Here is a 14,048-nt window from a genome sequence, read left to right on the forward strand (position 1 = left end):
TAAGAGTATACTTAACGATGTACCATTAAACTTTACAATAGTTCCTCATACTGCTTACTACACGTTGACCGCACTACGTAGTTCATATTTTATCAACCCTGTGCTTTCTGCCATACCCACCTAAGTAGTGTTTGCTGCAATGTATGTAGTTATCATCTAAAGAATGGTGGCTGGTCGCTTGTATCGAAAATTTGGGTAAGTAATGCGGTACGGGATAGCAACGCGAGGATTCCAATACCAGTGGTCTTGGAACAACTGAAGTGTTTGATTAGGTGGATAGTATCGACTTTCAGACGATTTGTCAAACATTATTCCATGGCTGCACATGATCATGAGCATGTCGAGCAGTAAAAATAGAGGCAGTGGAGTTCACTTACCTTTCTTCCAAGTGCTTGCAAATATTCCTGGCTTTATTTCCCACTTGATCATGACAATGCATACACTTGAGAAAGCTCAGATTGAAGGGTTCACGTTTGACGATTGCTTCTATCTCTTCACCGAATGAATTTACAGTATACTCGTAGGGTTTTATAGGATAGAATTCGGTAAATTTGTGCACCAGCTGTCAAATGCAATGAGTACTACTGACAAGTGAAGGATCTTATTATAGATGAGCTTTGCTCACCAATTCTTTGAATCGCATAAAAAGTCGACCACTATTTCGCCAATGGTTGCTCTGGTCGCATGTCGAACATTCGGCAAGCGGGTTCGCAGCATATAGATCCTGAGTAGTTGTAGTCCTTGGATCAAGGTTGCATACTTCGACTATAGCTTTCATAGTTTCAGAAGCTGGTTTGTCGAATAAAAGTTGCGAAGAATTCCATGGCCCCTTTGGGTCATCGTGGTCGAAGAACTGAATATAAACCCTTATACGGGAGTTTCTTGAGAGACGCGGCTCCAGGCAGCATTCATGATAGAACATCTCAGGAAAGTGCAATTTCCTGCGGCATCGTTCGCAGTCAAAAACTGTGGTTGCGAGATACAGATCCGATGTCTTGAATCCGGGTATGTTTTTCTCCATTATGCTGACCAGTTCCAGTATTTTGGCCGGTCTCCAATGCTGGATGAACGTAGGCAGGAACTGGGCAAGTTGAGATGAGAAAAATTCTTTCGTCAAGATCGTTTCGCGAGGGGTGTCCCAAATTAAATCTTCAAAAAATTGATGGTTCAGGATATCACCCACAAGGGGAAATGGGTCTCGAAGATCGGCGCCCGATGTAAAGCTGTTGTATACTTTTTCAAGCAGCACGTAGCGTTGACGTGCTGAAACCTTAGTTTCTTCAACGATCCGACGCTGCCGATGATCTGAAAGTACTTTCACGAGATCTGGTTCGATTTTCCTCCAGGCTAGAGAAAGTCACTATAAAGTTTCGTTATGTTTTTAACATATACACACCCTGCTCCGTCAGTTGCTTGGATTGGTTAACTGAATCGTGCCGAAGGAAGAGGTGAGATTGCGGAGAGTTGATCATAATATCTACTTCTTCTCGCAACCCAATCTCCTCCAGCTTTTTGAATATCCTGAAATACAGTTGACAAGTTGAGAAGCGAACGAGTAGCTATACTCTGGAACTACTCACATTTGTTTTCTTTCTTCGAGCAGTTCCTCCTGACGGTTTTCGAGCATGGTGACATACCACTCTTGGCACAGACGACCATGCTAATATTGATACAGGAAGTCTGAGTCAACAAAATCATTCGGGTTACTTGAGCCTACCAACCTCTCGCACCGCTTCCTGCTCTTCCATTTTGAGCGCAATCCAGATATCAATGTCTTCCTCCTTCGAGAGTGCGTCGTATTCTGCCCGCAAGCGTTGGGCCAAAGCGAGGTGGCCTATATGTCTTACAGTAGTGGATTTCCGACCTATTCCTGGTAGGGTTATGGGTGGATATTTCTTGGTACCAAAATGAACACAATGCTTACTAGTAACTGGGGAGATGACTTCGCGTGGGAGAATTTTTGCGTCTCGATAGTCGCGAGGTTGGGTTCGTTTTAGATTGTACAATTGAGGAAATCTGGATTCGACCGAGTCAGTGATCGCTATTTGAACATGAAATTCAGAACACTCGCGTTTGAACTGCGCATGCTCTGCAACATCGCGTTCGGAAAGACCAGAATGGAGGTTCACAGGCTCCCTTCTTTGAGCAAAACTACGAGTGTTTATCTGTTAGTAGGTATACTCATAGATGATGTGATACTCACATAGCAGTGCGTGCAAAAGAGAAGGTCTGCATATTGAGGCTCACTGAGATCCTTCGGTAAAGGTGGAAGACCATCTAGATTCGAGCGAGCAGTGCGCCAGATCAATTCGGAGGATTTGCTCATGAGAATGCCTCGAAGGTCGCGAGTTGTGCGAGCTAGATTAATTAAATCATTTGGCTCTAGATAGCAAAAGATCTAAGGCAAGACAATATTCAGCCGAAGCTCTTGGGTGACACAGACTTTGCACCTCGAACATAATGTCAAGAGGGACATCTCTCGCAAGCTTTTCAAGAAGACCTAGTTTTCCTCGTACCCCCCGAAACTCGTCCGGCATTTTGGTCCTCCTCCTCTTGTTGCGTTTGAATTGAGTGTAATTGCTCTCATTTCGATAATTATCATCATCATCACTATTTTCAGGACCATCGTTGTTGAATTTTGGACGCTTGCGATTCGAATGTGCAGGTCGCGCGACCTGGCTAAGAGGATGGTCTGCATTTTCACTCGGTATACGAGACGCACCAGCCTGGGCTGTAGACTCTCTCGTGGTGACAGACAATTTTTTGGCGATTCGCAAAGAACGGCGCGTCATTTGGTGTAAGGTGAAGTAACAATGGCGCAGAACATTCGGGATAATAATGAGCACGTGAGCTATTGACTCACGCGTGTCCTATCCATCGGGCCGAACACACCGTGAACTTTGAAGTTCTTCGGGACTCGCTCAATGCCGGGCAGACAATATCGAAATATCACTTACAGTGGTACCATCTGGCGGCTGTGTGTTCCATTTTACAGTCAAGAGCAAGTCTAAATGCAATTATTTACCGATTGGAACGAGCTGTGTGCATCAAAATAATGAAGCGGATACGGGTAACTTCATTTCTGGTGCCACCCACCGCCTCATATTCCCAAAGTCCAGCTTGAACTTCTTCAGCAATGTCCCACATCGAAGGCAACCTCCCTCTAGTTATGAAGGAAGAAAACGAGCGTTTCTTTCGTCACTTTGTTGGTACCCCTCAGACGAGCTTTGGCGCTGACATTGGGAAGAATATCAGATTGACGAGCGCAAATGTGTTCTTACCCAATGAACTGGAAGGAAAGACTGAATCAGAAGCGGAGAAAGCGAAGAAAAGTGCGGAAACTGTGACGATTTGTGAGATCGATGTCACGAAAGGTGAGTAGTTGGCCGCGCAGCTCTTGTTGGATGGCATGTTTGACGACTTCATTCTGATAGATATGTGCAATATATACGGGACCTTACATGGAGGGTGTGCTGCATACATCATCGACTTGTCTGTGTTCTACATGTAGTGTGACATTCGTGATCTCATATTGCTTGAAGGTGCTCGTCGACGTCCATTGTCTGCTATGGTTTATACACCGGCACAGACGGCACCGGTGTATCATCCTCAATGAATATTCACTGGCACAAGCCAATTACTCTGTAAGTTCATGTGTTGCGACATTGTCGTAATACCCCCTTTGTTATGGCATGTAATGTTCTTATTTTTATATGACAGTGGCAAGAAACTCAAAGTTGTCTCGAACACTATCTTCGTAGACGGTCTAATCCGGAATGCTAGGAGTGAGGTGTGTTCATCTGTGTTCCCTCCCAGTTCTAATCGCTGATACGCTTGTTTAGCTCCGAGATCAACAAACGAATCAATTGTACGTCTCCGCCGTACATTCAACAATCGCAGGAGGGAGCAGGACGGCAGCTTTGAGAAAGTCGAACAAGGACAAGGTTGAGAAGACGAAGCTGTAAGTTTATACAGTGGGTACTACAATGGGTCACTTCTCCGTCTATTGCCTCATGGGTACATATTCCGGTAGTCACAATCTCGGATGGATAAATATTATCGGAAGATCATGCAGTTTTGGCGTGGCATACGTATTATCAGATAATATTGCGACGAGGTACACATGTCCGACGCTCAACAAGCCAGCCACTCAGAGTCCTTCAAGCCAGTGCGACAAGATTTCTTTTGGCGCTAAACTAGACTGAATTCCATCAAGTCCATTTCGCCAGCCTCGTACAGTTTGCTGAATCTCAACCCACATTGATGACTCCAAGGGACCTTGCTTAGTAACAACATTGCGAGCGAACGATGGTGCGAACTTACCACAAGTTAACGTATTCAGCCAATGTTCTCTCTTGTGAACCCAACAAGGTCATCATGGCAATGTCGAGCTCGTACGTCCGGGCACGGGCTACACCATAGTTTGGTAGTAGAGGCTTAGGAGCGACGTCAAAGTATGCTTCTGCCGTAAATTCATCGGTATTCGAAAGCGCATTGCGCAGTACGATCTCATCTGTTATTATCAGTTATTCATTGGCGAAAGACGTATAGGTAGAGGAACAGTCGCACGAATGATGAGTTTACTTTCTGGCTTCATAGCTTTCCGGATGTTGTTCAATATGATCTTGCTTTCACGGTCTTGCCAATCGTGTCTGGCATGATATTCTTGTCAGAATATAACTCTACGGTTTCCGCTTGATAGAACGCACAAGATAAAAGAAAGCTAGATAACCAAAAAATGTATGTCATTCTAGTTCGTCAGTTTAAGAATTTGTAGGATGCGACGTACATAGTAAATATCACATCCTCGAACAGGTGCATCCTTGAAGAAATCAAATGGTACAAATTTGACACGTTCTTTCTGCACCGCACTCGGGTGTTGTTTTACCCAAAACTAGAAGTATAGTTATTGCAAGTACATAGCTAGTAGATAAATCGCCAACTGACCTCTCGCGCCCTATCTATTATCTGCGTTTGATCCTGGAGGACCAGATTAAGGTGCGGATGGGCTTTCAAAAGAGCCATTGTGGCAAATCCATTTCCCCCAGCAACGTCGCAGATAGTAGTCTCTGGTGGTTGAACACTCCAAGGGTAGGCTGCGAGCGTGAGGAATCCACCACCTCGCTCGATATCAAATCTGGCTTACCTTGAGGAAGAAAATGCTCCTTGCCAAAGATTTGACCCCAGCCGACCATGGTACGTGCAAAGCGCTTCATTGAGCAATGATCAAAAAGGAATTTTGAAAGAATTCTTGTTAAACACCGACCTCACTTCGTTTCAATCCGTCAGGCTAAGGCAGGAAGTAGTCAATAATATTCGAATAAGAATCAAGAGATTGGCGGGCACTGACTTGGCTATCGAAATCGAAGTAAGGAAATCCAGTGGCACGTTGATACGGTATTCCGTTATCATCTTTTGACATTGTTTTGTTGAGGTACGCGGAAGCCAGAAGACCGTCGTCCGTCCTAGAAGCGCAAAACGCAATGAGGATGAGAATTGACCCAAATGGAAATGACTACTACCTTTGAAGAACCAAGGCTGACGTTGGATCCGCCGAGAGCAGCTTCATACTCAGCCTGTTATTAGCAAAGACTCCCGGCTGAACTAGAAATTGACATTCAGACATACGTTTTGTTCATCCATACGGTGGACGCTTACTCACCTTCCTTGAAACAATGTTTCGTAGCAAGAAGGCGTAGGATCCGAGTTAGTTTGCCCGCATGGATACCGGCGATATCTGCTAGTTTCGAGGCTGGGAGGCCAGCAGGTTGATCAAGTAGGAGATCAGCCATTCGAGCTTCCGTCACAACAGATAAGCATGCCGCCTCCCCATGCTATTCGACATATCGATTACATATCTCGGGAACTATGAGGACCAAATCTTACTTCCAATGCTTTCTGTGTGACAGATGGTCAATTTCGTCATCCATCTATGCATCAATAGATGGGCACATAGATACTCACATTGAGCATGACAGAACCAGGCGGGGAGACAGTGTATGTGAGTTGAGCACAAGCGGCTTCAATTATTTTGATAGCTTTCATCAGTCGGGCAGGAGTCTCCGCTGGTACTTGGAAGGGACCAGGTTTGAGGGAATTGAGTGATGGAATCGCTTGTCCGACCGCAGCATACTCGGCGATAACATCTTGAACGGCATCATTGATGAGTGCAGTCAATGCGGTGACATGACTGTTATCGAAGTTGGCCATGATGGTGTGTCTTGCTTGAGCTATTTGGTGGTCCACTCAAAGGAGAGATTTATGTGGCAGTCCCATTCGAAAGCAGATATATAAGTAGTTTCTCCAGGTCCATCTTGGGCGTCAAAAAGCCGGTGATTCACGATATCCACAGACGATACCAAAGCGGGAGATCAACAGTTGAGTGAGATTTCGATCGAAAAGTGTATATACCAAAGAATTGAGCTTGGCCTCGAACCATCCGGCTACTTGAAAATCAGTTGAGGCTCGGGTACTGTGGTTTTTGTCGGGACGATTCATAACTCTAGTCGGGCTTGGCTCGAACCATCCGGCTATAAAGGTATATTGTCAACAGAAGATCATTTGTTCCAGTTGACTGGGATATTACCAGTGTTTGGGAAGAAGTGTCGCGCTGAGATGGTGATTCCTGGCTTGGATTCCATAAATTCAGTCGTGGCGAAGCTGGTTGAATTACGCTTCTCCTCTTCCCCACGTTTCGGATGCCATGTGGCTTTCGGAGGGTGATGAAACCCGGCTAGTTGAATGAAGAGGGTCAATTTTCATACATACTTAGGTCAAAAATAAGCTATACGCGTCGATTCACCTGTGCGACTTGAGCATGGGGTTTTCCCAGCAGGTCGCTCAGGTGATCGAGGTCCGCGGTACACATGTCCGACTAGGAAATCTGCATTATGAATGCCAGTGGAACATCGACATTTTACCCAAGTTTCACCCAACAGAAGTGTTGTGCCGATACTCAGGCTAATATGGGGAAGAAAGATCGTCGTGCTGCCCGTGAGCAGAGGGGTACGCAGCAGGCTTTGATGATCCAGAGTCACCTAGACATCCTTGTTAAAGCTGAAATCCCTGATAAAGCTCAAGATCAGATGTACAGATGGATTGTGACTATACAAGTTACAATTGAGATTCGATAATTGGGTATTGGAGCGGTTACATGCGCTTATAGTATAGCGACGTCTTCCTATGTTTGCCAGTAATGAGTAGAGTAGTTTCTTCCGCCTCTTTGAGTCGGGGATCCGGAGGTTGGGACGTTGAACAGTTCAATTTTTCGTCACTGAGATTGGCTTAATCTGTGGACCAACGTCAGGGCTGAGTGCGCATTGATGGTACCAATACAGCAACTAGTGAATTCGGGAACTAGTGCGTTGAGGGGAGCATTTCGAACTATCTCGAGATTTCATGAGCGGGAAAAAGTACAAGGGAAGGCCATTCACAATGACTCAGTTGCCGGTGACAACATTATTCCACCCAGGCAGGCTCAAGTAGGTGGCCCACAGGCATGTACGACAAATATGATTGCGAGCGAACAAGAATCTCTATATAGACTCACAGATCCCACGAGGTCACAGCCACATGTCGGGTGCATGCGCACCGACAAAATCATCCAAACACCACATGTACGTGTTGAGTAATACCAATTTGCATAACTAAGATTGATTTTTGGTATTCAGGGGGAGGTTTGAATGCGACGCCGAGAGTACGAGGAGCGCATGTACGTATTCCTTGAAATCAATCAATATCCGTCCTGACTTCGACTTCAAAAACTTGCTCCAATTTTCCCTGGATTCTCTCCAATCTTTTTTCGCCTTATCAACCAATGGTTCAAAAGCTTTAGCCAAATCCTCCTGATCCTCCGAGCTCAACTTCTTCATGACTTGCGTGGCTTGCTCAGTTGTCATAGTGCGTGATATGCGGCGGACAAGGGTGGATTCGGGGAAAATCGATGACACTTTAGCTTCCTGACGTCGCTCCATGCGGATGGGAGGTATATCAGATTTCGGAGCATCCACGTTGAGTCTTACGGCTTCGCCATTCTCAGCCTATATACATCATTTCATCCTCAATACCACATCAATTATCAGGCAAACGAACCTCAAGCGGCATGCCCATAGGTCGAAGGTGAGGTATTCCTATCATGTTCTCGATGATCTGCATAGGTCGTGTTTTTCAGATAACATGGTAAAATATCGGAAGGGCAAATGAGTACGGACGTTGTGTTTGTCTTGCCCACGAGCGTCCCCGGGTGTAACAGGAACAGCCATTTCGAGTTCTAGTTCTAGGTCTGAATGGTGGGTTTGGGGCTAACATGCATGAATCAGCACATGAGTGACAATCGAGGGGTAGGCGATGTGTACATTGTGATAGTCAAGAGGTTCTACAATACAGCAATCGTCGGTATGGTGGTGACCATGATACTCGGGTTCATCGTCGAGATGGTACTGTTGGTGACTCTGCAAGAAAAATATTAAGTCCAATGAAACACGGAATCACGCATACAAACCCTACCCCATGAGGCTGTTCATTGTTTTCTCCAATGTTGACGGAGTGTATATCGGATTCCTGCTTCTCTACCGACTGTCCAAGAGATATAGCAGGCAGAATCACTGGTGTCGGAGGTGCGCCTAAAGTTTGAGCCAGTGACAAAGCGCTCGCTGGTGCAGGACCATCAAAGCTGTCGGTCAGATCCAGAGAAGATGGCAACGGGATAGCCAAAGTGGACGAGACAGCTCCAACTGCGATAACAGTTTTGAGAATGACAGACTCAGAGTAAATCATTCTTTGTGAAATTTGGAAGGGTTCGAATATCAGGCGTCAACAAAAGCGACCGGCGGGAATTTTGCGCAGAGAGAACCAGCTTTGTGGGGGATACAAGGCGAGCTGACTCTACCTTTTATACCGTTTCTCAATCGTAAGAATCAAGAGATCAGATGGGGGCATTGTAACCCGACGGAAACTCTTTAGGAGCCCCTGTACTACAACGTGCTCCTCCCTGCTCCTCCGTTCCAGTGAAATCGAGCTACTTATGCTGAATCGACTAACGCATCAGTTTCAACATAAGCGTAGGCGGAAACTCCCTCCTCCTGGTGAAAGGAAAGTATTGATCACCGTTGGAGCGCAATTTATAATTGAATCCATACAGGCCATGTAATTTCACCTTTTGCTTGGTGGATGAAATCAGATACAGTCCTGTAAGGTCCTGTAGATTTCAGAATAAAACTCGCTCCTAAATCTTACCATGTGATTGCGATGGACGTTAGAGGATGTATATATGCCTCAACCGAGAAAAAACAAAATGTCCTTAATTGAGGATGTCGCAGATACCATTCTGCCAGCATATGCTATATAGCGAACTGACATGGGTACAGGCAGTTCAAGTACTGAGAGCAGTAGACAGAGCATGCGCAAGAATACTGTGGAAAACAAAGACGTTAAAGATAGTCCGGCGAGTGAGATTGTACAGGACATACTTGTGAACGGTGAACAACGGGTGCAAGGTATTAAGCCAGCTAAAGGACAACAACGAGTAAGCTCAAGAAGTGATAGTTCGCTGAACATAATTCTCACAAATAGCTGGACACGGGAGCACATCCTTCCACCTGCGTCGTCATACCCGGTGTCCCATTCTCATACGCCTCGCAATACCCCGTGATATTCACGAACCCGAACGTTTGCGAATTATCCAATAAAGTGTTGAAAATGGGTCGAGTGTCAAACACCACGGCCAAGTCGACATCGGGATGATGTTGGGTAAAGTTATTTACCGTTGCGTCGAGCTGATTATTATAATCCGCCAGGAAGCCTTTGAACTGAGCTGCGACTTCAGGACCTTGTTCAATTTGGAGCGGGGCGCGGTCCGTAGGCGGAACGGTGAGGAAGACGAAGGAACGGGCTCCGGAATTGTACAGGATTTCAACCTAGAAAAAGGGGGGGATTACAGAGAGTTTGAAGTAGCCTGAACTACGAACCTGGCTGGTGAGTCGCGCCATCAATTTCTCGTAGAATATCGGCTGGCTGATGTTGGTCTATTGCAATCCTCATTAAAGCACTTGGAAGAGCAATCCTTTATGCTGTCCGCACGGAGTATAGATGCTTACCCATGGAAACGAATTACCCTGTCAGTACGAAGCCGCGTTGAGCTGAGAACATCGTGTGGAATCAATTCAAGAACGTACCACATCATTTATCCCGATCCAAATTGCGAAAAGTGAGTTCGAACTACTCCATTCAGCGCCTACAGGCTTCGGTGCGAGGAATTCTTGAAATTGGGATACTTGGTCTACGACGGAACTTTCCAGATGAGAAGAAAGGGAAACTATTGTGAACCTATTGCGACGGAAGTAGGAGAGAACTGCGGACTCACAGGACTGTTGGAAGAAACGGGGGCACAAGCGCCGAATCGATTGTCGCGCCTCCGGAAGCCAAGTTGAATACCTGTGAGACGGTACATACATTCGCTTCAATTTTTTATCAGACGTAGTAGAAGAAAGCGATGAACTGTTGTATCTGTCACGTTGTAAGTCCCACCTGCAGATGGTTTAACGTCAACGGAATGCAAGGAATGAAAGGCGTAGAGAGTATCCACCGAGGAATTCGACCCAGTTTGGCCCGTTTGAAGAGGTCTACAAGTGTCGCGTATCAGTCTGGGAGGGATAATAGAATGTCGAAAAACACACGAAGCCCGGGACTGGGGAATCTATGCCAGCAGATATATTGTAACCTGGGCGGAGCAAATATGAGTATGAAGCAGACGTTCAAATCAAATCCCGTTGTTACTTACCATCAGTTGTATAGGAATCTCCAAACGCGAACAAAAACTCCGTATCGCCCCACGAGAATTTGCCAAACACCGAGACTGTACTGAGGAAGACGACATAGAGATTCGCCGCATTCAGAGTCAGATTGACCATCGATCCTTCACGCGATAACTCTGACAACCACAGTTCTTATATATCATCTTTCCACCGAGAAAACACCGTCTGACAGCGCATTGCATCTTCTGAGTTCTTCCGGGATAGAATTTCGAGGCGACGAGTTTTCTCAACGAGATTATGAACGAATGGTCATGCTACGAGAAGCAGATGACATGAAGCCGTGAAATCAAAAGTAATTGGCAACGAAGTTACATACCGGAAAAATGTCACCAATTGTCTTTCAACAGACTATCGCAATCTGCTAGTACTGAGTATGGTAGTTCCAGAGAGCATCGTCCCTTTATGTAAAGCATGTTTTCTTCATATATTCAAAGCTTCATTGTGGAAAAGATAGAGTGTGTATTGCGAGCGCTTAATCTTGGACGGTGTAAACGCTCGCGTAGCGGCTACTGCTTGGGCTACTCGGTCTCTACTCTCTAGCTACTTTCTCCTCACAAAATATTGTATCAATCAACCGTATAACCAGGCGGAACCTCAATCATTCCAAGATTCACTTCCTCCTCCCCGATTTGCCGCAAGCCACTGTCTATATGAACAGTGAATGCTCTTTCTTGCTGAACTGACCCCTCCGCAAGCAGGCGATCGCGATGAGCAATTTCACCTTGCAAAACTGCAAGCCGCTGCTGGAGTTTCAAATTGGCCAATCCGTTTGCTGGATCACCACCAGTTTGTGCAGTGCCCTGTTCACCAGAAGGGTCAAGAGTTGTTGTATCTGTCGTGAAAGAGATTTAGAATGCATATGTCAAAACTACAGAATGAAGTGAAGAAGACACACAAAAAGACTGTAGGTTGGGTGGTGGGTCAGTGGATGATTTACTATGAAGTGGAATATTGATATCATCCTGATATCGAAATGGCGTTGCAATCAAGCCTGGGTATCCAAAGGGCATTCCAGCAAGTTGCATGTTTCTTCTTCTTCTTCTGAATATCAAGGCTGCTGCGCCAATAAGCAGCAGAGCTGCCACAATAGAACCTATGATGACCCCAGCTATTACTCCATGGTTCAAAGGTGATGCAGCTGATTGAACTAAGATGGGTCTAGGGGAAGGTGAAATGAGTGATGTAGCATAAAAATAAGCAATTTCCAATGGCATTGCAGATTGGCTGCCATTGAAAACCACAGATACTGTGTGTTCCCCAACACTAAGATTGCTAGTTGTAAATAGCAGTTGCTTGGCCAATGAGGTGGAACCAGGTGGAACTGCAGGTAATTGAAAACCCACAGGCTCTTCATTGTCGACCTGATATGATGCAGTGTTGGACACACTACCAGAAGTATCTCCATAAAGAGACAAGGATGTCCCTGTGATGATTATGTGGATTCCAAATCTGCGGAGATCCGTCAAGAAAATAGACAACTAACATACCATTGAACTTGAGGATTGCTTTAGACCCAGGAATGTTTGTTGCAGTTGTATCATTACTAGTACCAGTCCACCCCGCATCAAAGGTGATCATGCTGTAGTTCGAGACATCAATAAGCTCTGCATTCCCAGCCTGTAATACTTCTCCATTGAATGCAGGATTGTTCAAACTTTCGTAGGTAATGTAGTCAAAATACCAGTCCGAGTTTGGATAATTAGTGACATTGATCAGAAGTTCATGTTCACCTGGAGATGAACCTCCGATTCTGGAATCAGCGCGACATGCAAGCATGTTGCTGTTAGCAAGTCCTGTCAGATATAAATCACCAAAAGACCATGTCGGCACTCCATCAAGGGTGCAATTGATGAAAGGCAGTTGACCATTGAAAATGGCAGTACTGTCTTGAGTACCATACACTCCAAGATAAGAGGATCCTGCGAGGGGAGTGTAAGAGCTAATGTGTTTAAGAAGTGACATACCCAGAACGCACCATTGAACCGAAAACTAATAGTAACATTACCAGTAGTGTAGTGTAAAGTATCATTATAAACAGAACCAGTTTTGCTCTTCTTGTCAAAATCCGAGCCAGGTTCATTTGTGGGGCTTCCTGTGTTGTTCACGGCAGTCCAAGAACCATTGTACTTGAGTCTGGGGTCTGTGTCATCAACCATGAACCACACAGTAGGCATTGTAGAATGTGAGTGTATCACCAGAAAATCGAGGAATGAAGGATGAGGAGCCAAGATGCAAAGTCCAACTATAAGAGTAGCAAACCTTTACTTAACCTTTAGTTGATGAAGAAGATTGATACCCGCAGATAGTTGGCTACTGCTACCATCGAATGATAATTAATCAGTTTGTCGTGTGGTAGTATTGTGAACACTTCGATCTGTTGATACTGGCAGACTGACCTTGAACTTGTCAGGTCAATACTTACACATTGCAAAACACTTTTCATGGTCATCATCAATCTATCCCAGACACTCCGCAAAGATAATCATCATGTGTAGGGTTTACTATCTTTGATGTAGGAAACACTAGGAGAAGGCGACAGTTCCTTTACGGGACCATGTTACTTTACCAACAGCACTGCATATCCCATCTTATATTCATCGCTACGTTGCTTCATCACAAGTCCATTGATTCAGAAAGCTGTTACCTCCATACATCCAACGACAGAATCTGGACATGAACCATCTCCCGTGCCTTGTCAGACTGGTAACTACATGGTGAAATCTTGATCTCATATAGATCCAGACGAAAGGCTCTGGGATGGTGAGGGTAAACATATTAAAAACTCTTTGTGCCCCACAGCGTGGTGTATGGCCTTGTGCCGGTTGAAATTTTGAATCAATATATTCAATCAGTTAACCCACTGTCAACAATGCCACTCCACTGTATAACCTGGAGAAACCTCTACCGCCTCCAACTCATGATTAAGCCTTAGATTTGGAGCAATCGCTCCAGTGGTAAAACACAAACCACTGTCTGTACAAATAATAAGTGTCATGGCTGTTAAAATCTTAGCAAGCTGCAGGTCCCACTGAGCTATTTCTTCCCACAAAACTGCAAGTAAGTGCTGAAGCTTTGTGTTGATCGGAGAATTGGCTGAATCCAGGCCTGAATCCTTATGAATATGTTGTTGTATCTACAAACACAATTGAGTCACAAAACTGAATAGATATTCAAACCATGAAGGAAAACAATGACTCGCTGGGAGGAATATTACACAAAGTATGGTCTTGCCGGTGT

The 14,048-nt window shown here is 45.2% G+C and overlaps 6 protein-coding genes across 6 annotated transcripts; 1 reads left to right on the forward strand and 5 right to left on the reverse strand.

Moving 5' to 3' along the window:
- Positions 1-27: 27 nt before the first annotated feature.
- Positions 28-2,964, reverse strand: C8R40DRAFT_234302 (uncharacterized protein). Its single transcript, XM_046234423.1, has 10 exons — positions 2,451-2,964; positions 2,204-2,398; positions 2,072-2,151; positions 1,925-2,016; positions 1,722-1,870; positions 1,581-1,660; positions 1,397-1,521; positions 626-1,347; positions 378-562; positions 28-319 (listed from the first exon to the last, which is right to left on the reverse strand). The coding sequence occupies exons 1-10, from the start codon at positions 2,790-2,792 to the stop codon at positions 157-159; spliced, it is 2,133 nt and encodes a 710-aa protein (XP_046085978.1). The 5' UTR covers positions 2,793-2,964; the 3' UTR covers positions 28-156.
- On the forward strand, positions 2,892-4,344 carry C8R40DRAFT_1251773 (uncharacterized protein). The gene is made up of 5 exons (XM_046233707.1): positions 2,892-3,374; positions 3,435-3,492; positions 3,543-3,644; positions 3,721-3,790; positions 3,843-4,344. The coding sequence occupies exons 1-5, from the start codon at positions 3,137-3,139 to the stop codon at positions 3,963-3,965; spliced, it is 591 nt and encodes a 196-aa protein (XP_046085979.1). The 5' UTR covers positions 2,892-3,136; the 3' UTR covers positions 3,966-4,344.
- Positions 4,071-6,283, reverse strand: C8R40DRAFT_234100 (S-adenosyl-L-methionine-dependent methyltransferase). Its single transcript, XM_046234421.1, has 13 exons — positions 5,965-6,283; positions 5,887-5,898; positions 5,663-5,834; positions 5,523-5,604; positions 5,351-5,465; positions 5,267-5,290; positions 5,147-5,210; positions 4,948-5,096; positions 4,790-4,894; positions 4,710-4,723; positions 4,570-4,652; positions 4,324-4,513; positions 4,071-4,267 (listed from the first exon to the last, which is right to left on the reverse strand). The coding sequence occupies exons 1-13, from the start codon at positions 6,208-6,210 to the stop codon at positions 4,192-4,194; spliced, it is 1,332 nt and encodes a 443-aa protein (XP_046085980.1). The 5' UTR covers positions 6,211-6,283; the 3' UTR covers positions 4,071-4,191.
- A 1,363-nt stretch (positions 6,284-7,646) lies between these two features.
- On the reverse strand, positions 7,647-8,775 carry C8R40DRAFT_1069804 (uncharacterized protein; the record flags this gene model as incomplete). The annotated part of the gene is made up of 5 exons (XM_046226158.1): positions 7,647-8,039; positions 8,092-8,148; positions 8,211-8,300; positions 8,355-8,450; positions 8,497-8,775. The coding sequence occupies 5 exons, from the start codon at positions 8,773-8,775 to the stop codon at positions 7,647-7,649; spliced, it is 915 nt and encodes a 304-aa protein (XP_046085981.1).
- Positions 8,776-9,214: 439 nt separating this feature from the next.
- C8R40DRAFT_1106056 (carbohydrate esterase family 16 protein) lies at positions 9,215-10,978 on the reverse strand. The gene is made up of 11 exons (XM_046228150.1): positions 10,778-10,978; positions 10,674-10,717; positions 10,583-10,619; positions 10,496-10,524; positions 10,361-10,431; positions 10,173-10,287; positions 10,095-10,112; positions 9,966-10,022; positions 9,565-9,914; positions 9,468-9,506; positions 9,215-9,410 (listed from the first exon to the last, which is right to left on the reverse strand). Exons 1-11 carry the CDS (start codon positions 10,905-10,907, stop codon positions 9,371-9,373), a joined length of 930 nt encoding a protein of 309 aa, XP_046085982.1. The 5' UTR covers positions 10,908-10,978; the 3' UTR covers positions 9,215-9,370.
- C8R40DRAFT_234291 (uncharacterized protein) lies at positions 10,935-13,194 on the reverse strand. The gene is made up of 5 exons (XM_046234422.1): positions 12,817-13,194; positions 12,299-12,697; positions 11,707-12,234; positions 11,128-11,643; positions 10,935-11,065 (listed from the first exon to the last, which is right to left on the reverse strand). Exons 1-4 carry the CDS (start codon positions 12,983-12,985, stop codon positions 11,378-11,380), a joined length of 1,362 nt encoding a protein of 453 aa, XP_046085983.1. The 5' UTR covers positions 12,986-13,194; the 3' UTR covers positions 10,935-11,065; positions 11,128-11,377.
- Between the last annotated feature and the right edge of the window lie 854 nt (positions 13,195-14,048).

The sequence above is a fragment of the Lentinula edodes genome (assembly GCF_021015755.1).
Source record: "Lentinula edodes strain Le(Bin) 0899 ss11 chromosome Unknown C8R40scaffold_19, whole genome shotgun sequence".
NCBI lineage: Eukaryota > Fungi > Basidiomycota > Agaricomycetes > Agaricales > Omphalotaceae > Lentinula > Lentinula edodes.

Excerpts from the sequence above, each read along its gene's own strand:
- C8R40DRAFT_234302 (XM_046234423.1), bottom strand. The coding sequence starts at position 2,792 with ATGACGCGCCGTTCTTTGCGAATCGCCAAAAAATTGTCTGTCACCACG. Across the intron at positions 1,661-1,721 it reads AGCAGGAAGCGGTGCGAGAG|CATGGTCGTCTGTGCCAAGA; the intron begins GTTGGTAGGCTC and ends TATCAATATTAG. Across the intron at positions 320-377 it reads TGCAAGCACTTGGAAGAAAG|CCATGGAATAATGTTTGACA; the intron begins GTAAGTGAACTC and ends GATCATGTGCAG.
- C8R40DRAFT_1251773 (XM_046233707.1), top strand. The coding sequence starts at position 3,137 with ATGTCCCACATCGAAGGCAACCTCCCTCTAGTTATGAAGGAAGAAAAC. Across the intron at positions 3,375-3,434 it reads TGAGATCGATGTCACGAAAG|ATATGTGCAATATATACGGG; the intron begins GTGAGTAGTTGG and ends TCATTCTGATAG. Across the intron at positions 3,645-3,720 it reads TGGCACAAGCCAATTACTCT|TGGCAAGAAACTCAAAGTTG; the intron begins GTAAGTTCATGT and ends TTTATATGACAG.
- C8R40DRAFT_234100 (XM_046234421.1), bottom strand. The coding sequence starts at position 6,210 with ATGGCCAACTTCGATAACAGTCATGTCACCGCATTGACTGCACTCATC. Across the intron at positions 5,466-5,522 it reads TCAGCCTTGGTTCTTCAAAG|GACGGACGACGGTCTTCTGG; the intron begins GTAGTAGTCATT and ends TTGCGCTTCTAG. Across the intron at positions 5,097-5,146 it reads GGAGCATTTTCTTCCTCAAG|CCTACCCTTGGAGTGTTCAA; the intron begins GTAAGCCAGATT and ends TCACGCTCGCAG.
- C8R40DRAFT_1106056 (XM_046228150.1), bottom strand. The coding sequence starts at position 10,907 with ATGGTCAATCTGACTCTGAATGCGGCGAATCTCTATGTCGTCTTCCTC. Across the intron at positions 10,718-10,777 it reads AGATTCCTATACAACTGATG|GTTACAATATATCTGCTGGC; the intron begins GTAAGTAACAAC and ends TGCTCCGCCCAG. Across the intron at positions 9,507-9,564 it reads GCTCCCGTGTCCAGCTATTT|CTGGCTTAATACCTTGCACC; the intron begins GTGAGAATTATG and ends GTTGTCCTTTAG.
- C8R40DRAFT_234291 (XM_046234422.1), bottom strand. The coding sequence starts at position 12,985 with ATGCCTACTGTGTGGTTCATGGTTGATGACACAGACCCCAGACTCAAG. Across the intron at positions 12,235-12,298 it reads AGCAATCCTCAAGTTCAATG|GGACATCCTTGTCTCTTTAT; the intron begins GTATGTTAGTTG and ends TAATCATCACAG. Across the intron at positions 11,644-11,706 it reads ACCCAACCTACAGTCTTTTT|ATACAACAACTCTTGACCCT; the intron begins GTGTGTCTTCTT and ends CTTTCACGACAG.